The 25,578-nt window shown below is 54.9% G+C and overlaps 7 protein-coding genes across 7 annotated transcripts; 3 read left to right on the forward strand and 4 right to left on the reverse strand.

Annotated features, from left to right (window-relative positions):
* Window positions 1-2,113: 2,113 nt before the first annotated feature.
* BZA05DRAFT_400090 (uncharacterized protein) lies at window positions 2,114-2,903 on the reverse strand. The gene is given in 3 exon segments (XM_051483859.1): window positions 2,114-2,352; window positions 2,420-2,496; window positions 2,515-2,903. The coding sequence occupies 3 exon segments, from the start codon at window positions 2,642-2,644 to the stop codon at window positions 2,305-2,307; spliced, it is 255 nt and encodes an 84-aa protein (XP_051338936.1). The 5' UTR covers window positions 2,645-2,903; the 3' UTR covers window positions 2,114-2,304.
* Window positions 2,904-3,616: 713 nt separating this feature from the next.
* Window positions 3,617-4,669, forward strand: BZA05DRAFT_61820 (ras family-domain-containing protein). Its single transcript, XM_051488497.1, has 2 exons — window positions 3,617-3,826; window positions 3,929-4,669. The coding sequence occupies exons 1-2, from the start codon at window positions 3,749-3,751 to the stop codon at window positions 4,568-4,570; spliced, it is 720 nt and encodes a 239-aa protein (XP_051338937.1). The 5' UTR covers window positions 3,617-3,748; the 3' UTR covers window positions 4,571-4,669.
* A 1,404-nt stretch (window positions 4,670-6,073) lies between these two features.
* BZA05DRAFT_436713 (uncharacterized protein) lies at window positions 6,074-7,457 on the reverse strand. The gene is made up of 2 exons (XM_051486420.1): window positions 6,602-7,457; window positions 6,074-6,513 (listed from the first exon to the last, which is right to left on the reverse strand). Exons 1-2 carry the CDS (start codon window positions 7,119-7,121, stop codon window positions 6,197-6,199), a joined length of 837 nt encoding a protein of 278 aa, XP_051338938.1. The 5' UTR covers window positions 7,122-7,457; the 3' UTR covers window positions 6,074-6,196.
* A 69-nt stretch (window positions 7,458-7,526) lies between these two features.
* BZA05DRAFT_374433 (uncharacterized protein) lies at window positions 7,527-10,184 on the reverse strand. Its single transcript, XM_051481762.1, has 3 exons — window positions 9,537-10,184; window positions 9,274-9,461; window positions 7,527-9,206 (listed from the first exon to the last, which is right to left on the reverse strand). The coding sequence occupies exons 1-3, from the start codon at window positions 9,886-9,888 to the stop codon at window positions 7,749-7,751; spliced, it is 1,998 nt and encodes a 665-aa protein (XP_051338939.1). The 5' UTR covers window positions 9,889-10,184; the 3' UTR covers window positions 7,527-7,748.
* A 1,108-nt stretch (window positions 10,185-11,292) lies between these two features.
* On the reverse strand, window positions 11,293-14,316 carry BZA05DRAFT_400097 (uncharacterized protein). The gene is made up of 12 exons (XM_051483860.1): window positions 14,008-14,316; window positions 13,230-13,930; window positions 13,130-13,173; window positions 12,984-13,064; window positions 12,807-12,924; window positions 12,645-12,751; window positions 12,478-12,577; window positions 12,318-12,430; window positions 12,248-12,260; window positions 12,007-12,192; window positions 11,787-11,946; window positions 11,293-11,709 (listed from the first exon to the last, which is right to left on the reverse strand). Exons 1-12 carry the CDS (start codon window positions 14,045-14,047, stop codon window positions 11,510-11,512), a joined length of 1,863 nt encoding a protein of 620 aa, XP_051338940.1. The 5' UTR covers window positions 14,048-14,316; the 3' UTR covers window positions 11,293-11,509.
* Window positions 14,317-15,168: 852 nt separating this feature from the next.
* BZA05DRAFT_62124 (uncharacterized protein) lies at window positions 15,169-17,610 on the forward strand. Its single transcript, XM_051488499.1, has 3 exons — window positions 15,169-16,449; window positions 16,503-16,764; window positions 16,822-17,610. Exons 1-3 carry the CDS (start codon window positions 15,352-15,354, stop codon window positions 17,271-17,273), a joined length of 1,812 nt encoding a protein of 603 aa, XP_051338941.1. The 5' UTR covers window positions 15,169-15,351; the 3' UTR covers window positions 17,274-17,610.
* Window positions 17,611-23,553: 5,943 nt separating this feature from the next.
* Window positions 23,554-24,919, forward strand: BZA05DRAFT_62290 (uncharacterized protein). Its single transcript, XM_051488500.1, has 6 exons — window positions 23,554-23,667; window positions 23,738-23,879; window positions 23,944-23,981; window positions 24,048-24,210; window positions 24,265-24,356; window positions 24,422-24,919. The coding sequence occupies exons 2-6, from the start codon at window positions 23,782-23,784 to the stop codon at window positions 24,829-24,831; spliced, it is 801 nt and encodes a 266-aa protein (XP_051338942.1). The 5' UTR covers window positions 23,554-23,667; window positions 23,738-23,781; the 3' UTR covers window positions 24,832-24,919.
* The last annotated feature ends 659 nt before the right edge of the window (window positions 24,920-25,578 follow it).

Raw genomic sequence — 25,578 nt, forward strand, 5'->3', positions numbered from 1 at the left:
CCAAGACGGGTGTGTACGGGAGATCTCCTTGCTTACCTTACATACCAACCTTACCTTGCCTTACTTCAAGTGTCTCCACTCCCGAAGGCCGGAACTTAGAAGACGAATCAACTGCAGTCACCAGTGCAGCTCGGGCCCAGGCTATGTACAGGTCGTAGATGATGGACAAGGGCCGGGGGGGAGGGAGGATTTGAGCTATGATGTAGAGTAGGTACGGAGGGTGGAAGATGATGATAATTTTCTGTGGTGTGGTGGTGGTGGTGGTGGTGGTGGTGCTCCCGTCTGCTTCCCGGATAGTTATGCCCCTCCCATCAGGACCACTTCTCAACTGTCAGACCTTACCCATCCATCACCATCCGTTCCTCCCGCGCCCTTCCATACCGTCGGGTTAAACAACTACCTTTTGTACATACTACTGCTGTGAAAGACACTTTAGCGAATTCTGTGAAACCGATCACTGCTTCTTCTGCAGTGGCTGCTGATTCTGATGCCGATTCTAATGCTGATGCTGATGCCTAGGCGGTGGTGGCAGTGGTGGTGGCAACCAACCCGAACGGTACGATGCAATGTGGAAGTGTATAAAACTCCATAAGAACGGGGATAGTTGTCTCTTACACGTGTGGAGAAGAAATTCCGAGTTCTGGGAGGCTAGCTCATTCGTGCGGAGGTGGTTGTGTCTCGAGTACAGCGCTTGACTGCATCTTCTTCTTCGGGGAGGTTGAAGAATATCTACTCTACCATATCAGATTTGAATCGTGCAGCAAGCAGGCAGGCAGAAAAGGAGGCATGTGCGAAGAAAAAGAGAGACGAGGAAGAAGAAGATGAGTCCTGCGATGTGGAAATTCCGCATGCTGTTGTTTTGACGAATCAAAGCTTCCAGCCAGCACCAACGCGATTGGCCCTGGGCTTCTAGGCACGTATTGCGGGCCCTCTGTGGAGTATGGCTGCAGCTGGAAACGAGCATACTTTTACTTGGTATGCATCTGTCCGTGCTGCCTGTCTGCCTGCCTGCCTGCCTCTATTCTACCCAAGTAGGTACTGCGCTGCCTGAAATCGAAGAGACGCCTCCGCTGCGTATCTAGATATAGGGACGGGGACTGCATTAGCGGAGTTGCACTTGTGAATGTTGGTCGTGATTCTGCGCACCAAAACATGCTTGTCTGGTACATAGTAGAGTAGACGGAGTATTTGCTTCTTCTCGTTCTTGTTCTTCTCTTGTTCTTCTCTTGTTTCTCTTCTTCTTCTTCGCCTCAAGCTGGCACTTTTGCCTCGAAGCCTCGCCACGAGAGTACCCACGGGCCCAGACTTCCGGTGCTCCTGTATGTACTCTAGATGGAGTTGTATTCGGTAGATTACTATCCGGAGTTTCGTGTTTACTTCATGGTCGACGATACCGTAGTGACCATATCGATATATACTCCTTCTTATCGCTCGAGTGCTTCTCCTTCTGTCCTTGGTTGAGGTTTCGTATCGGCTTTCCTGTACTCTATTCCGACAGTCTCGAGGACTGCCCGCTCGCCTGTCTGCCTGCATTGCCTCATATTTACCACCACCGTAGACCGCCGCCCGCCCGCCCACCCGCCTACCGTACGGACCGTCATCTCGGTCACTCGCTCGGCCACCAATGGCCTCAACCGCTCGCCGGCGGAGCCACATCTCCCATCCATCCATCCATTCCACCAATCGTGGCCGAGCTCACTATTGAGATTCTGCTCGGACTCCCCCATCCCCTCCGTGTATGTACTCTACTTCGGACAGCGAACTGTATCGACTCCGTCTCCGGCTAGTTAGATACTGGATCTTCTCGTGGCGGTACTTGTCCTACTGCGCCCTTGCCACGCTCCCAGTTGCCGAGTCCACAGGACACTCACCGCAGCCACACACCCACCCACCCAGCCAGCCAGCCAGCTAGCCGTCATCACCATCCCAAAATCACCACCACTACCACACCCTTCTCCAATCCACCAAAGGAAAGAAAGGAAGAAAAAGGAAGAAAAAACAAATAAACCTAATAAAACCTAATAAAAACCAAAGAAAACCAGTTCGGGCCCATAAAACAATCCGTTCGGGCCCTATCATTGGCCGTAGACGATCCCAATCCCACACGGTCCCCACCCAGCACCGTCCCCCCACCCATCCCGAGATCTCTCCCCACACGAACAAGTCAGCAACAATCGGATTCCGACAGTGAAGAACAGCCGCAGCTCTCAAACAACTCGCCTCAACTGCTAGCTATGCCCAACTGCCTTCCTCTGTAGCCCTTGCCTCCATCTTAATCCCCACTCGCCTCAGTCTGTCTGCGCACTAGGCCTTTTGACCAACGACATCCACCAACGCACCAGGCTCCTCTGTCTACTCCGCTTCTCGACCTGCTTAGTTGGCCTAGTAGTTATCTCTGGACGAAGGAGAGAGCACGTACCGGAGCGGACAGACAGACAGGCGCGGAAGCAAAAGAAAGTGAAGGAAGAAGAGAAAAGAAAACGAAAGAAGAAGAAGAAGAAGAAGAAGAAGAAGAAGAAGAAGAAGAAGAAGAAGAAGAAGAAGAAAAGAAAAGAAAAAGACAGAGACGGACGGACGGACTCACGGAAACGGAGAGAAGGAGAAGAAAGATCATATACATTCCATTCAAACCCCCATCTACCATACCGCTTGGCCCAGAACAGCCCTCTGTCCCCCAGATATCACGCTCACATTCACTCACACCTAACTCGCCGCAACCTGACACCCACACTCCAGTAACTAACCCATACCCGTACTACCTACCCACACCTCCCCCAAAGTCTACAATCCCTCCTGGATCCTATTCATCCTCCTCCTCCTCCTCCTCCGTCTCCTCCTCCCATTCCTCTTCCTCCTCCTCCTCCCATTCTCGTCCTCCTCCGCCGCCTCGCCCAGCTCACCCCTCTCCCCAATCCCACCGCGACCACGCCTTCGCCTCGCTACCGCCAATCCATCTCATCTCGCACGTCACCGCCCGACCGCCGTACCCCCCCTCGTCCGCCGCGCGCGCGCTCACGCTACAACCGTTTCTCCATCCCTCAATCTCGTTTACGATTGCTCGCTCCAAAACCCTCAACCCGCAGGGAAGTGCCAAAGCGAACCAACGAAACGAAACGGCACGAGGGTAGCCGAACTCAGGTGGAAACTACCTTACTACGGCCACGACTCCTGCCTGCCCCAACTTGGGAGCTACCATTGACTAGCCCACCCAACCCGCCGCAGCTTTTGCCAGATCTAGACGAAGCGCTCCTGGACTCCCCCCCGGTCTAGTCTCAACTTACCACCACCACCGCTACCACTACCACCACCGCCCACCAACCACCCTCCACCGTCCACCACCACCACTCGTCTCTCATCCTTCTTTCCTGAAGAATCCCCGTCCAGGTTTACCGTTCGCGAGCAGCAGCACAGTCGATCCGTACCCCGTGTCAACTTACCGCTACCTCGACGACACCTCCACCTACCTCTACCACACCTACCCATCCACCACCTCCACCTCCATCACCTTCATACACCTCACCTCCATATACCTCACCTACCTTCACCCTCCCCCAACCCATCAACACCAACCTCCACCACCTCCTCCGGCATCGTTGTCGTTGCCGCTCCTCACTCCCATTGCCCATCGACACTAGATCCTCCCCTTGCTCGCTTATTCGGAAGCTACATCAACGCTCGAAGACTCGACTACGGAACGGGATAGGGGGATCAGAAATTTTCGGGCGTCCATCTCATCACATCTTCCATCATGGGGACGCGAATGACACTGTACAAGCTCGTGGTGCTAGGAGATGGAGGAGTCGGAAAGACTGCATTAACGATTCAGGTATGTCCATCTTTTCGATTCGCGTCCCAAATTGCCTTTCACATCCCTTTCCCTCCGTCCGTCACATTCTCTCGCTGACTTGAAATTTTTATTCGAATCTAGTTATGTTTAAACCACTTCGTCGAAACGTACGATCCGACAATCGAGGACTCGTATCGTAAGCAAGTAGTAATCGACGGTTTCTCGTGCATGCTCGAGGTGCTCGACACGGCCGGACAGGAGGAGTACACCGCGCTGCGCGACCAATGGATCCGAGACGGTGAAGGCTTTGTTCTCGTCTACTCGATATCCTCGCGGTCCTCGTTCACGCGTATACCGCGCTTCCATAACCAGATACTGCGAGTCAAGGAGAGCGCGGGCACGGGCGGGTCGCAGATGGCGAACTACAACAGCCAGGCACAGGTATACGGGGGCTCACCGGCCGCGAACGTACCCATCATGCTGGTCGGCAACAAGAGCGATCGCGTCACGGAGAGGGAGGTGAGCACACAAGAGGGCCACTCGTTGGCGAGAGAGCTCGGCTGCGAATTCGTGGAAGCATCGGCCAAAAACTGCGTCAACGTGGAACGCGCCTTCTTCGAGGTGGTCAGACTGCTGAGAAGACAACGGAACCTGGGACCAAGGAGAAACACGGGGACCGGCGATCCGGGCGAGCAGGGTATGGGCGCCGCGGCTGGCGGGAGAGGTGGCAAAACAAAGAAGGGGCCAAACGGGAAACAGAAGAGGGGATGTGTCATACTATGAGCGTCATGCGGTTGACGCGCGCGGTTGACGGAAGGGGGTGCGTAGCGGACTTGGTGGAAGGATGAGAGGTGCGGAAACATGTCCACGGAAGAGTGGGGGAAAGACGGGTGGGGGGATGGGTGTGAGATGTGGAATGCGCATCTATCGTTGGGTATCTACTTTCTGCATATCGGGTGTTTGCGGGAGGGGGAGTTGAGATGTTTGTGGATTGGATTGGATTGGATTGGATGGATTGGATTGGATTGGATTGGATTGGATCTGGGTTGGAGGCCTGTTGTGTTGTTGTGGTTGTTGTTTATTACCTAGGTGTGTTTTCAGCGAGAAGTCTGTGTTTTAGTTCGTGTTGTGTGTGTGTTGTGTGTGTGTTGTGTGTGTTGTGTGTGTCCCTTCCGTTTCCGTTTCCGTTTTATATACGACGTCCGCCTTCACTTCACTTCATTTACCGTGATCTTTTTCTTCTTCTTTTCTTCTTCTTTTCTATTCTTCTTGTCTTTACTCCTTCTTTTCTCCTTCTTTTCTACTTCTTTTTGGTGCGCTTTGCATGGTGGATTGGAGTCCGAAAGATGGATGTTTTTCTTGTTTCTTGCTTCTTGCTTCTTGCTTCTTGTTTCGTGTTTTGGAAAGTTTTATATTGCCTTCTTTCTTCTTTTCTTCTTCTTTTTTCGCACTTGGGAGATGGAGATGGGTATGGAAAGGGGTGGTGGAAAGGGGAAGAGGGACAGAAGAGGAGGAGGAGGAGGGGGGGGAAGGGGATGGGGAATGGGAGGGAGGACATGTTCATATTGAGATTTTTTGGTGGTTGGTTGGTTGGTGGTTTGGTAAATGCAAGAGAGGGGGTTGGAGCGATCCAGACGTTGTGCTGTGCGAGAGTTCGTTGTGCGAGAGTTGGTGATGAGTACGAGAGTTGCGAGAGTTGGCGATGAGTTGGCGATGAGTGCGAGTGAGGTTCCGTGCACATGTGTCCCGTCAATGAGCAGCGGTGGACTGAATAGGGGCCTGAAGGGGCCTCGGGGAGTAGGGGGAGTGGGGGGAGACGGCGGCTATTGCGCGTACTCTACAGAGGGGAGGATGGGGCATCATGGCGCGTGGTGGCGGTCGGGCGGGCGGTGGCGGGTGGCGGGTGGGTGGTGGCGAGTGGTGGATGGCAGATTGCAGGTTGTAGATTACATAGCTCATGGATTTAAGTGGGGCGGGATGTGGAGTATCTCATCTGCTCGAGATGCTATGGCGGTTTGCAGCGAGCACGAGGCTTGCAGGAGCGATGCCTAGAGTCTTGAGGTCTGGCTGTTGTGCGCACTGCGTTCGCCGTGGGGCGTGGGGCGCTTGGTCACAGGCTCTCACTCGATAAGCTTGGAAAGTAGGCTGGCTTGGACGGATGGCTTGGACGGTTGTGTTCTTTTCTTGGTGCGCATCAACACAGGACGGGCTGGGCGGACAGCATAGGGCCTGGGGAAGCCACATTGAGGTTGCAACCAACGGTTGAAGACAGTGGGAACTCGGGAGCAATAGGATATGTAACTGCCATGATCCTATAAAGTCGAATGCAAACACGCTCAAACCAAAAACCAAAACCAAGCTGTTCAACAGTGCTATGGACAGAACATGACCCCACACAACTCTCAAGACTCAAGCCTTATAATGCTGAAACTCCTCCCCCTCCTCCTCAAAATCTAGTTCCGGCGCCTCCTCATACATGACATCGGTCCTCAGGGTATATTTCACGCCCCTCTCCATCTCCTCGCCCGAGTGGATCAACCACTGATGCTGAAAGACCAGGACTCTTCCCTGCACCGGCTCCACGTCCGCCACAGTCTTGTCGTAGTCGCCAAAGAACCGCGTAGAGCCGCCCACGTTCTCCGCATCGTTCTCGCCAAGGTACGAGTGGAACGTGAGGAGCGAGCGCTCCCGCCCGTCGGGCGTGATGTAGGAGCCGTCGCAGTGCGCTGGGGGGGGGGGGGGGGGGGGGGGGGGGGGGGGGGGTTAGCTGAGCCAAGGGAGGGGGCGGGGGTGAAGGGAGGGGGGGGAGCTTACGTTTAAAGTACTGACCCGGCCCATACTTCAAGAACCTGAGCCTCTCATTAAGTCTGGTCAACCTCCACGGCCTAGGACCAAGCCAATGACTCCTCATGCCATCCCAGACCCTTTTCCCGGGCTTCGAGGTTCCCACCGTCCTTACCACCGCGACCCCGGCCTCCTCCGCCTCCAAAAACGGCCTCACCCGCGCCAGCAGCATACCCGCTACCTCGGGCGAGTCCAGGATCAGCCGCGAGCTGTTGCGTACGTCGGTTGCCAGGGCCTGCGTGCCAAGGCCGGTGTTGATTAGGGCTGCTTCCCACGGGCTCCGAGAGGTCGCGTAGGTGAGCAATGAGCGGCATTCGGAGGGCGTAAGCGCGTTCTCGATCAGCAGTGCGAAACAGGCGGGGGCCCGGAGCGAGCGGTGGACGGTTTGGGTCAAAGGGATCAGGCGCGCTGTGCAGTTCGCGGGGGGCGTGGGGGGGAGGAGGGGGAGTGAGGCGGCGGCGGAGGCGGAGGCGGCGGCGGGGGTGGTCATGCTGTGGTGCTGCTGCTGGTGGTGGGGCCCCTAATCTGAATGTGAATGGGAACCTGAACGTGAACATAAATGTGAACGAGCTGTGCGGATACTTATACTTATACCTCCTTATACCCAGCTTTCCACACTCTATAAACCCCCCTCCCCGCACTCCGCATCGCGCTTGCACCCCTACAGCCTGTGACGTGTGAGACACCGAGCCTCAATCGCGGTTTCTCGTGCTTCGTGACGAGCGTGTGGAGCATGCATATGGATGCCTAATTCATGCGGAGCACCGGAGATCACCGGGGTGCGCTTGGGGTGCGCTGTCTGCCTCGATGAGTCACTGCATTGCATTGTGGATTGATGTGATGGTAGTGCAGTCTTACTCAGTCGCACAAACTTGGGATTGAGTTCGAGCTGGAGCTGGACCTGGAGCTGGACGATGCTCACGCAGAATGGAGCTTGGTGTATGGCAAGGTCTATTCACACTCAGATAGAGTAGACAAAATTACGAATCACATCCCAGACCAAGCCGTGCCAACAGAAGGATCCATATCTATGCTATATACAGTCCACATCTAACATCTAACATCCCAAACCCAAACGAAAGGTATCATTCAAGCACATGCGGCCTCCCACTCTACACTACAACTTCGCCCTACCACCCGCCAACAACCCCGCCTCCACTGCCCTCCTCAGCACGACCTGCCAGACCTCCCTCTCGACGCCTTCGGGCACATCCGTAACGCCCTCCAGAACACCTCTAAAGAACCTCCTCTGGGTCTTCCCGGACCTGGTCCTGGGCACAGACGCAGCGGGAATAGAGACGATCTCCTTGACGGCGGCGATGGGGCCGACTTCATTCCTGACGGCCTCTCTAATCCTCGCTTTGACCTCCGCCTCGTCGGCATCCTTGACGCACTGCTTCAGCACCACGAACGCGACCGGCATCTGACCCTTGAGCTCGTCCTTGATGGGCACAACGAACGCCTCGGCGACGCCGTCGACAGCGGAGACGACACCCTCGATGACCGCGGTGCCGAGGCGGTGCGCGGCAACATTGATGACGTCGTCGCCGCGGGCGACGATGGTGAGGTACCCCTCCTCGTCGACGAGGCCGACATCGCCCGTGTCCATCCACTTGCCGTTGAAGCGGCGGTAATACGACGTCCACAGACGCTCCGGCTCATCCCAGAGGCCGCTGAGGGCGGTGGGGGAGAGCGGGAGGCCGAGGACCACGTTGCCTTGCGTATTCGGCGGGAGCACCTCCCCAGTCTCGGAGACCACCTGGATGTTCCAGCCCGGAAGCGGTTTTCCCGCGGAGCCCGGCTTGGAGTGTTGGCCCTGAAGCAGGCCGGTCATGGGCGAGCCGGACTCGGTAGACCACCAGTTGTCGACGACGCGGGCGCCGGGGGCACAGTGCTTCGTCAGGAGCGCCTCGAAGCGGGAGACGAGTGCGGGCTCGCTGCGTTCGCCGGCAAGGAACAGTGCCCGTAGAGATGTTATGTTCCTTTTCTGCATCCCGTCCAGATTCGGATCGTCGCGGCTGATGGCGCGGAGAGCGGACGGCGCGCAGAAGAGGACATTGACTTTGTGTTCCTCCACGAGACGCCAGAATGCGCCGGCATCGGGAGTGCCGATGGGCTTTCCCTCGTACATGACTGTTGCTGCACCGGCGAGGAGCGGTGCGTAGACTATGTAGGCGTGGCCAACGACCCAGCCGATGTCGCTGAGGCAACACATGACGTCTCCTCTTCCGACCGCCATGAGCTCGCGCATTGTGAAGGACAATCCGACGAGATGGGAGAGCGGCCGCACCACACCCTTTGGCGTTCCAGTTGTACCCGATGTATGAAGGATGTAGTGCGGTGCTGTGGCCGGTAGGGACTGGCCTATCTCGACCTCTTTGTCGGTGCCTGGGATTTTCTGCACAGTAACAAACGGAGGACGAACACCGGGACCATTACGGAGCCGTGCCGACCGAATGAGAGATCCCCAATTGAGCTCGTGGCTAGCCTGCTTCGTGACAGCGTGTAGCTGCGGCCGTTGGTGGAGGAGGGTGTAGCGGGGCTTGAACTTTGATTTATTGATAGCCTCTCGGACCTACCCTCACATCAAACATCAGCTACAGACCGGGACGGGAGGGGAGGACAAACAGAGCCGGTCTTACAAATGGCAGGTACGGGATAACCCGCTTACCCTCGATTCCGCAGCTGGCGGTCATGACGACGAGCGGCCGCGCACTCTCAATCCGTTTCGCACACTCCGCCGGCGCAAACCCTCCGAACACGACGACGTGGACAGCGCCGATGTGCGTACAGGCGAGCATTGCGATCAACGCCTCAGGAATCATAGGCACTGCGTCACGCATCACCGGTCAGCCATCCCGTCGCGTCAATTCCTACGCCAGATGCAGCATATATAACCACTCACTATAGATCAACACGCGCTCCCCCTTCTTAACGCCGAGATTCCTGAGGACCTCCGCGGCGAGCTCCATCTCCGTCTGTAGCTGGGCATAGGAGATCCTCCTGCTCTCGCCCGCAACGGGCGAATCCCACATCACGGCGAGGTCGTTGCCGCGTCCGTCCAGTACGTGCCGCGTAACTAGGTTGTAGCTCGCCGATAAGCTCCCGTTTGGGAACCAGCTCCATTTCGGGGGCTGGTCGGCGGGTGAGACGTGCGGTTGCAGCACGGTCAGGGGCGGTGCTGTCCATGTGAGCTGGCTGGCTTCGCGCGCCCAGAACGTGGTCGGTGAGGAGAGGGACTCGGCGTGGGCGTCCATGTTTACTTTACGTTGTGGATGAGGTGGAGGAGGGGAGGGAGAGGGAGGACGGGGGAGAGGAGAGGAATGTGGCTGGCTGGCTGGCTGGCTGGCGACCTGTTGAGATAAAGATGGCGGGCGGCAGCGCAGCTTTATCCCCCCAGCTTCCAACTTCCAAGTGCTCACTCACTCACATGCGCGGTGCATACATCCATACCCCATAGATAGCTGTCTCGGCTGGTGGTGCATCGGACAAGTGGAATGAACAAGCAGTGTGGAGTGTGGGGTAGGCGAGAGTGTCCGTCTGGGGGAAGAGCTGGCCCACGAACCAACGACGGGACAGGGATGGTGGATCGCCCAGCGTCACCCACCACTCACCCCTCTTCGTGCATACTCTACATAGACTCGGTGACTCGGTAACTCGGCCATGCTGGAACAGACTCTACTCTAGTAACTAAACCCCAATCATGGTGAACTCAACAGCCGAGCACCACCGTCCTCCTGCTGCTGGGAGTTCGATTTGAACCTCTTCTGAATACTTTATTGTATTGAACAGCAGAGTACCTAATCTACACACGCAGCTCTAGCTATCGTCAAATTCGTAGACCCAAGGAGCCGAATCCCCACGTTCCCGTAGGCCGTAAGCTGCAAGCTGCAGCAAGCGACCGTGATTGATTATCAATGCGTCCCCCCGTCCCCGACTCCCGAGAGGATACTCTACATACATACATTGACGGAAGCCGAGCAAAAATCACGGCTATCGACTCGGACAGCCGGAACGACGTCAGCCATGCAGAGGGTAGGGTATGCAGAGGGTATGTATACAGAGGGTGTGGAACGAGGAAGCATGGGCTATCACTCCCGTGGCAGGTTCCGTGGGATGCAGGCCGCGCACCACTGTGTGGAGTACTCTACAAGGTGCATAGGGGAAAATTGAGTAGGACTCGAGTGAGTGAGACGGGAACAGGTGGAAATGGGAAATGGGAAATGGGAAATGGCTTGTTGTGCTTGGAAATGGTCGAAGATGGAACTAACCTCCCCGTCATTGAGTTGATGTGCCGATAACTCGTCGAGTGTTGACTTCTCTGAATTGAGAATGATCCCCCAAGCTAGCACTCCGTGAAGTCAAAGACAATCGCGCCTCGGAGTTTAGTTAATTGGTAGATAAAGTAAATTGGTTTCTGTTGGGGGATCAGTGGAACATCCCAAGTCCCGTGGAGCCTGCTGTGCCCATTCAACCACGCCTGCTCTGGACAGACAGACGAACATGACTTCCCCACATAACTAGTTTCCACTCTAGTTATGCCAACCCGATTCGCGTGTATATAGGGTCAACGTTCTGATCTAGTCAGGTACTTAGGTTGTTTTCAGGAGCAACTAGTAGGCCAGTTAGCGCACACATCGTGATCATGAGACAAGACAACATTCATCGCCACCGGAGGATCCGATTGAGCATTGGAACGGCCTCAATTCAATTTATTCTTCGGGGCCCATTCGCAGATATCGACATCCTTCCTCCAACCAGTAGAACAAATAGAAACAAATTCAACATCGAAACCCCAAACTACAAACCGCTGGCAAAGCAAATATCCCACAAAACCCAGGAAACCCCAACCCATGTAACCACCAGCAACCATTCCGCTCATTCGAACCTAGCCGTGACCACGCCGCAGACGGTATTATCGAGCACCAGCTCGAAATGCATCACCTCGTCGACGAGCGAAAGCCTTAGTTCGTACTCGACACGGTAGTACCGCTCGCCCATGCTATTCGTCCGCACCGGGAACTTTTCGGTCGGGATACTTGACAGATCCGAGCGCAGCGAGACGAGTCTTCGGATGGCTGTGCGTGCACTGTGTCAGCGACTTCATCCCCCGGGATATATACGATGCGTGCGAAAGTAATCCTATGTAGCATACCTTCCACGTTCTTCCACTGGTAGTCCGGCGCGTTGTCGAGGTCGCAAAGCACCAGCTCGTCGTGGAACGTCATGTACGGCGCCATTCCCCGGATTGCGGGAACGGGAACGGTGCGGTAGAATGGCAGCGACACGAACACTGTGTTTCCGAGAACCATATTCTGGACGGCGCTATCAGCACAATTGAAAGAGCCTGTTGAAAATCTTAAGTTGCTACACACCTTCTCAATGTACCAGTTGAGATGTCCATCTACCATGTACATCTCATCCGAGCTGTCCCAGTACTTGTGGTCCTCCAGACCGTTGCCGGCGTAGTAAGGGCTGCAGGACACACATCCATAATACCGTCGTGCTCGCCGTTCCTTGACGATTGAGCCGTCGAGACCTCGCAGAAGTGCACCGCGAGCCTGTGAAACTTGTCAAACAGATGCCATATATATGGGGGAGATACTCGGTTCTTACGATGGCACTCCGTCTGAATAGTCGGCACGTTAGTTTCAGGACCAGGTGCGACGAGAGAATCTAGACTTACGCGTTCATTGGCTGGAGGACCTGAAGGATCTTATCTCCCTGTCCATACCGCGCGCCTTGAAGTCGCTTTAGGAGGTATTCCGAGGACCCGAATCCACCGACGAGAAGAATTGCCTGCGAATGTGAGTGCTTGTACGCGGTGTTCTGAACGGTATCCGCACCTTGACGGCCTCCCCCTTCCTCTCTACATCCCTGACCTGGTCCTTCACCAGCGTAACGATGCGGTCGACAACCGGATCGAAGATTGTCCTCACATCTTCTCTATCGATATTTGACCGACGTTAGGCGACTTCTCCAAGGAAGGGAACGAAATTGGGTGTTTACTAACTCTTCCATAGTGTGGAAACTCTCTTCGATTCTCTTCGCCCTGTTGTCCGGAACACCTGGAAGATTGACCTCCAGTTCTGTCGAACTGTTTCCGAATCTGAACTTGACCTTTCAAGGAATCAGCACGCCGTAAAAGCCGCCCATGCTGTCTGTTTTGTCTCACCCTCTCCTCCCATGTTCGCATCATCGCGCTTTTCGATCGCGGCTTCATCGCATCGATAACTCTGTTACCGACAACACCTCTAATGTACCGTTCGAACCCTTCATCCAAGAAGACGGAGCTGTTGAGTGGACATCAGGATTGTATTGACGCGGAGGGGAGGCATCAGGGATCACTCACCCGCACATACCACCCGTGCCGCTCACGCACTCGTCCAGTCGTAATGGGTTCAGATCTTTGATTCGGTAAGATATCAAGTCTCTGACATGACACAAACAGGTCAGCTCAGGTCCTAGGTAGCACTCGAGTCGTACACTAGGACTCACACTGTTCCACCACCAGCATCACAGATAATGAAGACATCTCCACGCTAGCAGGAGTCAGCTAATCTACAGACCGGAGGAGAGGGGGTGACATCGGACATACATTGAGGTTATTTGGCTGGATAGCCTTGAGGGTATAAGACGCCGCGCTCTCCGGCTCAGATACCAGATGGAAATCGACGCGATGCGCCCCAAAGCCCGCATCCTCCGCCGCCTTTATCATATGGCTCTTTGCCGTATCTGTCCAGATTGCCGGCACCGTCAAGATATACTCGACCTTCGACCTGCGCACCCACTGCACCTCGTACGTGCGCTCCATGCTGGCTATTGTAATTTCGCGGACGGATCTCAAGAAGTCTGCGACCACCGTGACCGGCTGCATGTGAAGATCCTCGAGCTGCAACGCCGTCTTCCTCTCGGGCGTCTCCATGGGCGCCGTCGCATCGGCTACCACAGCCATCAACGAGAGCCCACCGACCAAGGCCTCCAGTCCCGCATTGCGATACGAGGAGCGCGGCTGAATCGCAGGCGGCCGCTCATTACGCACCGACCTCGACGCCCCACTCTGGTTCTGCAGCAGGAGCTTGAACCATTTGAGGGGCTCGCCGCCCCGGCGGCTGTTGGCAACCTCGTAGCCCCAGCGCATCGCGCGTGTGGTGGGATCGTACGCCACTTCGGACGGCACTTGGTCCGCCGAGGAGTGCCCCGGACTGCCGTTCGGCCATGTCTGCACCAGCTTCACCTCCTCCGGACTCGCGGAATGGGCGAACGCTACCGACGTAAAGGTCGTGCCGAAGTCGAGGCCTGGAAGGAAAAGTCAGTAACGTGTTTCGATTTCCCCGCTTCGGCTGCATGAGGAGGGAGGGAAGAGGGGTGCTTGCCTACGACGAAGCGACTCTGCGTATCCCCGGATGCCACCATTGTCTCGCTGTCACCAACTGTCGATAGTCTTGTCTTTGTGAGCTTGTCGCGGCGCGCAGTAATGGATATCGTAGCGGAATATGGCAATATGGTAAGAAATGGGGAGCAAACAAGCTTCGTAGGTAGATGGGGGATGATAAGTGGGGGAGTTTAAGGGTATCTGCTAACGAAGCAAGCAAGGGAATGGCTGTGCAACGGGAGCTGTTAGCCCTGCAACCAGGCCGGGTTTCGAGGACAGCCAACACACAACAACAACAACAACAACAACAACAACAACAACAACAACAACAACAACAACAACAAGAACAACAGGCAGCAGGAATGTGACAGGACGAAGTAGCTGCAGGAAGAGCGACAAGTAGCTATTGGCAGGCAGGCGGTCCACCAAGGCTATGGCGAAAAGCGGGGAGGGGAACGTTACTCAAGGGCGAGAGTATAGTAGTGATATGTACCTATCTGATATTATCCGTTGTGTGCGTGGCGGGAGCGAGTGGAGGCGCAGGATGCGCACTCGCTACCTGCAGCCAGCCAATGGTTGCGATGGACATCCCTCACAACTGCGGGGATGGGAATCCGCACACCACCCGAGACGACTCCATGGACTGACTGCCTGGCTCCACCAGAAGGCTGTCGATTTCTATGTAGCTGCAGAGCTTTGTCGTATTCGCCTTGTCGCTCAGTCCCCATTCGATCTCCCCCGATGGCACGCAGGAGAAACCCTCTTTCCTCCAACCAAATAGCACTGCATATATACTCATCGAACAAGTGGGTGGGTGGCCGGGTGCGAGGGTGTAGAGTAAGTTCAGACCCCGCATCCTACAGCATTCCTTATGTACTCTACATGCATCTCGATCGCTTCCCCTCATAGTACCTTCGCCTTCCCTCTTCGCCCAACCCTCCCTCCTGTCCCCCATCGAGGTCGAGGTCAGAACCACCAACATCAACACCTTACTCCCCGTGCCGGCTCTCGTTCATAAAGGCCCCCCCGCATAGCTCCTTAATCCTCGCACATACCCACTTCTCCTGAAACAACAGTGTAACGACAGCGGAAACGGAGACGGAGACGCTCAAATCCACCAACTATACAATCTCGCAATCCACAGATAATCGTTGAGGATGGGGACGAGCGATCGGCCACTTCCTGGCGTTTGGGGTGCGCCAGATTATGTGAGTAGATACATGTCTTGCGGCTAGGGACGGAGGAGGAGGAGGCAGCGGCGGCGGAGGTGCTAAGCGGATCGCAGAACAGCCGAAGTAGTACCTACCGTGGCCCCAGTGCTGCAAAGGAAGTACTACGGAGTCGTATGGAACGCCAACAACAGATTCAAAATTCTCGACATGATGAACGCCTACTTGAGGAACGCCTACTTGAGGAACGCCAGGCTCGTCTTGATCAACGAGCACGTGCAGAGGCAGCACGTGTAGAGGCAGCACGTGTAGAAACAGAACAGATAGAGGCAGCATTTGCAGAATCTGCACGTGAACAGCGGGAGCTAGAAGAGCGGGAGCGGGCCCTTCAGAGATCGAGCATCATATCGCACAACGAACCACCTCCAGACCTCGTGCAATTATCGTCCGACGCCATTAAGATGGACACTACGCCAGACCCCGGTTTTGGGGCCATCGGTATGCATCCAGTCGACAAGAAATTCGACGAGACGCGGTCCGATAAGCTGCAGCCAGAGGATGGCATCCGAAGTCAGTCCGTTCACGACAAGAGAGCCGAGGGTGTGCCGGTCCACAACGAGTTCCACGACCCTGGCGAGTACGCCCCGCGGCAAGATAGGGACGATGACAGAGAGTGGCAAGTTGCAAAGGGTTATAGGGATAGGAAGAGAACGTCACAATCGAAATCCAGGGAGAAGTCCGGAGGGGGGGCGCATCCGGGCAAATCGCTCGAGAGGCCTATTGAAAGACCATCCGGGGGAATCATAAATACTGCACTTGCCAAAATACATAGAATGACTATGAGCCCCGAGCAAGAGCGCGACGATTGGAGGAGGAAATATGAGGAACTGGACCGAAATTACGGCCAGATGGAAGATTATTACAACCAACAGAAGGATAAAGCCGACGACCTTAAAGCGAAACTCAGGTCAGAGAAAGATCATTCGCACCTGTTGCGGGAAGAGTGCGATGTCATCAGCGGTGTTAGAGACGAGTTCAAAAACAGGTGTCACCATAACCAGCGAGCCTACGAAGACGCAGAAAGACGCGCACACAATCTCCAGAAAGATCTTTTCACGAAGACTGATGAATTCCTCAAAGAAAGGGATCACTTGAAGACCCAGATCGACGAGTTGTACACATCTCACATCAGATCAGTAAACACCGTTGGCACGGGCCTGGATCCCATCTCGGATGATGCAATTGGCAAGAGGTTCACAGATCTGTCCGACGAGGTGGGCGTCTGCTCCCTTATGAATAACAAACTTCACCGACTAATCCAATGTAGATCTATTTATGGTGTCGACAAACTTTCAGGGGAAAGCCAGATATTATGAAACTGGCTGAACTCGATCCTTTCGTGCGTGAAAAGATGTATAGACTACTAGGATCCAGGCTCCTCGACACAGACACAATAAGCTACTCCCGCCTTATTGAGACGATTACTTGGGGATATATCGAATCGGCGATTTTCTCCGTATGGTTTCCTAGGATGGTTCCTGATTATCTCGAGACTATAGGCACCCTTCAGGAGTGGATTACAGCCGGTGGTACGTAAAGTTGTTAAGTTCCTATATTACCCCCCTTATTAACGAGATTCCCAACAGACAAATCGCTCCACAAAGAGCGAAAGGAATTTTGGCGGGCCTACACATGTTCATTGCTCTTCCAAAACAACACCGTTGCGGCGAGTCTCCAAGATGTCGATCACTTCATGGAAGCTTTGTCGAGTCTCTACGGATCCGTCCAGCGGGACAAGATAGGCCTGTCCGAATCAAAGGCCGGCGCGCTCCAGCAGCGTCTGCGGAAGGCAATGGTGTTGGCCGCAGAGCTGAAGTGCCAGCGCGGTGCCTACGAGCTCGACGACAACATCATGATTGGCGATCCGTACGACGAGACTCGTATGGACGATGTCGGATTCACCGAGGACACGTGTGAGACTCCCGTCGTCTCCTGTATCTTGTCGAAGGGCTGGGTGCGCAGGCCGTTCGCTGGGGCGGAGAGAGTCGACTCGCGGGTTTACAAGGCGAGGGTTTTGGTCGAGGAGGCAAGGAAGTGATGTGTGTGTGTGCGAGTGTGCAGTGGGAAGAGTGCTGGATGATGGTGGTTTTTTTTCTTCATGATTTGTTGGTTCTTGATCACGCTGGAGGGTCTTTTGGTCTGCGGTATCTATAGTGGATACATGGTACTTAGTTGTCGGTGAGATCAAGTCCTGTTGCAACTTACAACCTGTGTGCGTTCACTCCAGTACATTAGGTACCTACATTTGAGGCAGAGTATAATTGCAACCAGTCACACAAATCAGACCAACCCCACCCTACCTGCTTCCATACCTACCCCACACTTGGATCATTCGGCATAGCCCACTCGCCAGCCTCGGCATTTAGTGCATGCATTCAACGAAAGTGATGGTACCTACAGAGCTGAGTTCGGCCGGGATCCTGCAGGCGTGTGAGCACTGAGGCAGTGTTCTCCGTCGCCCGGTCCGGACGGCCAAAACGCCGGACGGTCCGAGCCTAGGACGGATGGGTCGGTCCCGTCCAAGTCACGTGAATATGATTCTGCTGATTGATGATTTCCTAGCACCGATATCTATCCCACTCACCACCGCGTCAGTTCATCCCTCACCGTTCCACAAACCTTTGAACAGTAGTAGTATGTATGCTGACTCGGACGCCCAAAGTGCAGCGCCCGGTCCCAATCACAGCCGACAGGCATCATATCTCACTTGACCACCCAAGGTCCACGCCCGAATTCAGGTTTTTACCGTCCTCCGTCCGCTGGAAAAACCTTGGCCGTCACAGGCTAGGCTGGGACGGACGGAACGGACGGATCGGACGATGGAGAATACTGGGTGTCGCACGCTACGCTTGTCGGTAATACCATGTACTCTATATCACCAAATGGGAACCATCATTATGCATTGGCTCGCGTCGAGAGTGTTTGTAGCTTCTGTACGGTCTAGGCACTTACCTATAGCTTTTCAGAACACGTGCACCCAGGTACGGGACAGTATTCTTGATTTCACAAACCTAGGTACATTCAGCCATGTTCGGCCATGGCAGTCTTGAAAAAAAAGTACATACTCCATTTCCTCAGTCTTTCTCGACCCCACCGCCACCGGCCCGACGGGATTCCGCGCACAGAGTAATAACCCCACCCACCCACCCACCCTGCAAAAGGCGTGATATATTATGAGCGGCTTTAAGAAATATAGTACGGTAGCCGCTGGCCGCCGGGATATATGTACCTGTTCGATTCTTCGCCATGGTGGCCATAGAAACAAATTACAAGGGCGTCCGAATTTATTCCCGTTATGTACCATCAGTCAGGCTGCCGATATCAATCCCGCGCTCGATGCGGAAAACTTCCGTTAAAATTCTTTAAGCACAGTTTGGACATTTGTATTGATCACGTATGATAGGAAATCGACGAGGCGAGTCTCGCTCCCGACTATGGATCCAGCCAACTTATAAGCATACAATCGCTCCGCGAGCGGTAGGGCTGTCGGCTGCCAGCTTGGCCCATCCGTCGGCCGTTTCTTTTCAGGAGATGCCTTTGTGCGCCGGGCACCATCTGATCTCCATGGTGATCTCGGGTTCCCTCCAGTGGAGGGGCGCCCATGTGCTTCCGTGCTTGGGTGGCGTACTAATATTCTGGCCTGGGCAACTCGTGTCGTTGGTCATCCTCCTGATGGAGACCTGTATGGACCCTATGACCTTTCCGAGACGAAATGGAGCTAGGAGAATTGGATGAAGAACTTGCTCCACGAGTGATGAGATATGATTGTGGGGGGAGAGCGGAGGGGTGGATGGTTTCTGGAGCCTCTTGATGGAACTGAAGAGTTACGATAAATCACATGATTCCAAATTGAAGCGTTTTCTCAGCGTTGCAATTCCCATTCACTCTCAGCTGAGCATGCGGCTCATTCCGCCAGCTGGTTTTCCGTCAGCTGATTTTCCTCCAGCTTCACCACCCCAACTTCCTTCCGTCATCTCTCCCACTCAACAAATATTCTCTTCCCCTTCGCTCCTATACATCTCCTCAAAAATTTCCTCTGTCCCTACTCCGTCGTCCTACTTTCCTTCAATATTCTTTCTAGTTGCAGACTTTGCAATAGGTTAGTTATCTCTCCACACACATGGTTTCCCTCTGGATACGATGTAATAACTCCCGACAGCTTCTTCCTGCATCAACCAAGCCAGCGATGGAAGCTACCTCACCCCGCAGCCGAGAACCTAACGATTCCCCTCCAGGCTCTCTCCCGGGTTCACGTCAAGGCCCGACCCCGGATCTGCCTCAAAGCCATCCCCCGGATTTGCCTCAAGGCCCGACCCCGGATCTGCCTCAAGGCCTCGCTGCACTGGACACGAGCACCAGCAACCCCATCGTCCTCAACGACGATGAGAGGGAGGCGGAAGAGGAGACCAATCCTCCTCACACGCCTACAGATCTTCTTCATCGCCGCACAAGCGGCCGGCCATCTTCGCCGCTCGAGCTCCCATCCTCGCCGTCGCCGTTGCGCGACCCCCTGCTCTGCTCGGGATCCTCCGAGCCCGATGCAGCCGATTTCCGCCGGGTTCGGCAAAGAGCCGCCGAAGAGCTTCTCCAAGTTGGCAGCGGGCGAGGGGGTGTACGCCGGCCGATACACCAGGAGCTCGGAGGAGACGCAGCGGGTACCGATGGTCGCGCAGCCCCTGTCCCTACCTTGGATCCCACGACCGCCGTGGTGGCGTGGGACTAGACGAGATCCAGGACGAGAAAAATGACGAGAACTAGACCGAGAACAATGACTGGGTGGGGAGGACGATGAGAGTGACGACAGCGACCGGTCGTGGGGTCGGTTGGGGTCAGTTGAGGTTGGTTGGACTACGGTCCCTTTTCCCTTTTTTCCCTTCGTTTTTCTTTTTATTTTTCTTTTCTGTACTTGTATGCAACGCCTACTTCTTGTTCGACGATTGCGTTGTTACTCAGCAAGCTGTGTAAGCGGTTTCATCTCGTTTGGATGGAGTTTTGTTCCATGTTGAACTTGTGGGGTTTGCTATGCGATTCGCTCATAGTGGGTCACGTCGGTTGTTTGGGTACGCGGTTGGGGATGGTTTCTTTTGGGGGCGTTTGGTAAAAGCCATGGCTATACATACTACTAGTAGTAGTAGGTAGTAGTAGTAGTGCCGCCGTGTTTACAGTAGCACCAACCATCTCGGAGACCACGCCGACGGCCGTCCAAGAAGGCAGAGCCGTCTCGAGGAGGAGGAGGAATCTTCATAACTCAGAAGGGGCCGAACAACAGCCTTCGTGATTCAGGAGGACGACCTACCCGTCCCCAAGCGTCCCCTGGCATTTGTCGATCGACCCAAATGGTAAAGCCCCACGGCGATCAAAAAAAGGAGACTCGGGTCACGGGATACGAGGTCGGTATGTATCTATTTTGCGGCTAGGAGTTAGATACCACATCACTTTTTGGCGGAACACAGAATGGGGAATAGTTAGTGGCTTGATGCTTGGGGCTGTTGGCGACATATGTAGGCAAGTAGAGTATGTAGGATATAACCGCGAAACCTGACTACGATGGTTCACAGAGCTCTCCCTTTGTCTAGTGAACACACACAACTATAGGCTATGCATATTGCACTCTGCGCGGCGAGAAAGCGAGAAAGCGAGGGGCGGGACTGGTCGCGGACAAGTTCTTGGGGGGATCATGGTCGCCCAGATGGTAATGTTTCTGGATGCCAAGATGGCAATGTTTCTGGACGCGACTCGGCAATAGGTGTGCGGTTGATTGGCTGGTGCCGAGTTACGGCGGACGATTGGACAGTTGTCGGTGGAACGGCACAAGAGCTTGGGCCTTGTGGGTGCTTGCGGTCGAGTGCACCACCACCACTGCGGACAAATGTTTTACCGAAAAGAGAACACACTGGCCGCCCGCCACTGACGGAGTTTGCCTTTGCTGGTGGTGGCAATTCTCAGTAGATATCTATGGTAAATCCACATCGATCCCGAAGATGATGGCCAGATTCTTTTTAAGACTGCAAAGCCGATGAAGACCGTTCGAACTGTGAGACCTTGCGAGCGAACATGATCGAAACCGATAGCTAGCGGTGTCTCTGTTGCAATCTTGACTCACTATCCTGGAGCATGGCAACTTCCGTGCATCAAATACTTCGGTGGCTGCATAAAGGGCGAGTACATATATTGTGCTGAGACACAAGTACCTAAAGCTACGTATCGATGGAGTATCGCCAACTCCTCTGCTCCAAAATCATGAACTGAACCTTTCCTCTCGCTTGGAAACAAAGGCCGCCAGTCGTCACGGACGGCCGTACCGCCGATGAGCCCTGTGTTCTCGGAACGTTCTGCGATCTGTCCAGCGTGAAGTTCTTCCGCTTGTTTTGTCTCCGTCGGGCCATGGGATATATGGGTATTCTAACTTCACTACTAACCATATAGATACGCTTGCGGGTACCTAACTAACTATGTCCTTGGCGGGGCTCGTCCAGACTCCAAAGTGACCACTCCGCGGTGGGGCTTTAGAGTTAAGGCTATCCTAGCCTTAAGCCAAGACCTGCTATGGTCATTGGTAGTGGTAGAGTGGTGTCTCTAGCGGCAAAATCCCGCAGCTCCTGATGGGAATCCAGAGGCGTTCTTCGTGTCGGCTGAACATCAGCCCCCTGACAAGTGTTGCAACCGAAGAGGCCATTGCAATTGGCCATGCGTTGGTTACCGACCAGTACAGACGGCTTCACGATCGAGCCCGAGATTCTTCTTCGCGAGGACGTCACCTGCGGAGGTTCCCAACATTTAGTTACCCCTGAGGTGCGACACCACCGGTTGCTGCATAAACCGAGAGACAACACCCGTCGTGTTGTGCATATCTCTTCATGCTGAAGCGGGAGTGAAGCGGCGAATGGCGGACAGCTAACCGATGAAACGAAGGGGTGTCAGTTATATTATCTCGACCTAAGGGCGATGTCAAGTAGGGATTATGGCCTTCCGTATCATACTAGTTAGCGGAGTGCTCTCTCTCCCTCTTTCTCTCTCGAACGAGAGCACAGGACTCGCGTCCTCAACCATCTCCATGGACTCAGCCAGCTGGCGCGATCGCCGAACTCTTCACGCTTCAAGCTTCGTGCAAGCAGCCCCAGGGTTAGAGAGTCGAGACCGCATCTTGTTGCTTGAACGAAAGGGAATGTCCGCCAGCGCGCCCATTTTGCGGGGTATGTAGAGTCCCGTAGGATGGTGAGGCGTGCGGAACCCCGCAGACCCAGGTAGCCACCGCGGACCGCGCCAGATAGGCACAGGGATGCGGGTGCGGTGTGAGGGGAGGACTCTGGAGCAACTGACTAGTGCAGGCCGGCCAGGCACAATCCGCAATTCTATCTAACCGCTGGGCAGAGAAACGTGAGGCTGATTCGCCGTATGGGCTCTCAACAAACGTGCCCGTCCCACGAACACATCCCCCTCGATGAACGCAATGCCCGCGTCTCTCTGGGTTCATAATGCCCAAGCGCAGAGTCCAGCAGGTATAACGAGCCGTGGCTGGAGTACAGTACACATCTCCCCAAGCGAAATGATATCGAGTAATCGCCAGCGATATCGAGCCGATGCCGTCGCGGTATCCAGGTTCGTTTCGAACTGGTGTGGCCCCACCATTACGACATTCATCGGAGGCGAGTTCACCTACTGGGCGACGGGCTTAGATTGTTTTCCGGGGCGGGGGGGTTCCTGACGACTTTCATGGTGAGGGGCTGACGGGGTGATAGTTGAATCCCAGAAGAGCGGTTCTTGCCAGCCAGTGGTAGCGGAGAGGCCGGGTTCATCGCCAGTTGAGCGACTCTCCTGACCCCACGTCTTGACGATTCCATTCTTGGCTCTAGGGGGTCTCCGCAGCATGATTGGTTTGACGGGCTCACTGCCTCATGCTGGAGGCCGACGAACCAGTGGTGCCCAACCCAACGCCTACTGCTCGACCGGCATTCGTCGACGTTAGTTGCACCACGTCGCCAATAACCGGGAACGCCAGTCCAACGCCAACCAACGGCTGTGGCCGCTTACCATCCCTCCATGATCCATCAGATGAGCGGCCAGTTTCATTTATTAAAGAAGATGCTTTCGCCCGTCCTTGTGCGAGGCTTTCGCCTCCACTCCCAGCTGGTAGTGCTTGGGCCCAGAACTCCGATTGAACCCCTTAGACGCACAATAAGTCCTGTGTACAAATACAACCCGCTGTGTTCCTCCAGCCCGCCCGCCCCACCGTGCACGACACATCCACCGGTCCGAAGCGAATCTGCAGAAGAACAAAACTTGTCCCGGCCCTTCTCCCCCACGACATCACCGGAGAGCGGTAGCTAGATGCGAGTGCGACCGACGCAGTCATGCTAGATTACGAGGATCGGATAATTTTCGACTTGGTGGTGTTTGTTCCCGGCTTCCTCCTGATAGCCTTGCGACTCTGGGTGCGGAATCGAAATCGACTGCCGAATCCTGAGTTGACGTGGCTGCTGAGCGATGTGTTTGTTTCTTTAGCACTGGTGATCGGCGCTTCGGTCATCTCTCTCGATATATGGTACATGCGGAGGAGGATACGGCTGAGGAACTTCCCGCAAGCGGAGGATCCTGCCGGTTTTCTGATGGAGTCCATAACGATTACGGTGGAGTTTCTTAAAGTGTACGTCGCCACCTACTTGCCCGGCTTTACTTTTGATCGTCGTGCTGACGCTGGATGCCTGCAGGTCTCTTTTCAACCAATATGCCTACATCACAGCCTTGTGTAAGTTGAGGCCATCGTCGTGAAGTTGATCCGAAACCTCGCGCGCACGCGCTAACGGTTCTCAAGGGGCGGTCAAGGCATCATTCCTTTGCAGCTATTACACCATGTCTCAGCATCTCTCCTTACGGCTGAGGAGGGCCCTGAATCTGACGTGGGTGGCACTGCTCTTGACATGGCTGGGTCTTCTCTTTGGCTTCACCTTCTGGTGTCGACCCATTCAGCGCAACTGGTAAGTGCAGTGCTCTCCGGACTGGAGTACGACGTGTTGACTGACGTCCGACAGGAGTATGAACGATAGCTTCTTCTGTTCGCCGCAAGCAAAGCCTGAGCAGGCCATCTTGGTCTACAGCCTCCACATTGGAACCGATATTCCAGGCATGTACATGGCCAAAACTCGCTCACCGCGCTCTTCGACTCCGATGCTAACCATCACATCACAGTCATGGCGATCCCCTTCTTCATAATCCACACGCTCAAGCTCGGCCGCGGCGAGAAGTATGCGGTGGCATTCATGTTCCTCCTTGGGTTCATGACCGCCGTCTCCTCCACGTTCTCCTTCGTCCTGCACATGCAGTTCATCCAGCTGGACCACAATCCGAACTCGCCGCGCGCCGCGCTCGAAGAGAAGCTCGAGGGGATCTACCTCAGCGCGGTGGCCGAAGTGTGGGGCGCCGTGTTCGTCGTCTGCCTGCCCAGCACACGCATCGCCATCCGCTGGCTGTGCCAATCCAAGAGCGACAAGAACCTGCCGCGCGACGACGGCACGATCGAGCTGGGCGGGAGTATACACCACCACGGGTTCGTTGCACACCCCCCTCCTGCTAGTGCACGACTGACGGGGAGACAGTGATTTCTACACCTCCAAAGAACCCGTCGGCGAGCTCCCACCATACGTCAACCGCAAACTCGACTTTGGCCGTAGCCGCAGCCGCAGTAGGAGCCCGAACGGTTATGGACACCCCGACGAGGGAAGCGATAGAAGCCTAAGACCCGCATACGTCGCCGTGCCGTTTACGCCCACGGTCTATGATGGCAGCTTCGACTTTGACGATGCGAAGGGACCGCCGCATGCTATGTGACCGACGTGATTGTGAAGAGGGGTTTCGTTTCATTTCGTTTCTTGTATTTCGTGTTTTGTTTTGTCTTTTTCGGCGTATGAGGGGGGTTACGGGTTACGGGGGTTACGGGGGGTTACCGGTTTGGGGGCTTGGGGGTTTCATCTATTGGGGAATTTTTTGGGGGTTTTTATTTTTGTTCTGGGACACCTATGGGATTCTGGTGGAGATTTTTTCCCGGCAGTCTTTTCAATTCGAGTTTGCAATGTACATACAAAGTAACCTGCCTAGGCTAACGAAGGCGCAGGCCAGGAACACTATTTAATCAATGAATGAATATACATATAAATGATACCTCCTTCAGGCTTCATACCACTTCCAAATGCCGATTACCATACCCAAGTACATACATGGCCTTCCGTTCTCCTGCATGGCGGCCGTGCATTACCTACCCGCAGGTGGTCCTTCACCTATAGTAGTAGACATTACAAGTAACAAGGACGAAAACTCTACCTGCCTGGAAACCCCGAATCCAATCTGTC

Source organism: Tricharina praecox (genome assembly GCF_024521635.1).
Source record: "Tricharina praecox strain CBS 144465 chromosome Unknown BZA05scaffold_14, whole genome shotgun sequence".
In the NCBI taxonomy this organism is placed as follows: Eukaryota; Fungi; Ascomycota; class Pezizomycetes; order Pezizales; family Pyronemataceae; genus Tricharina; species Tricharina praecox.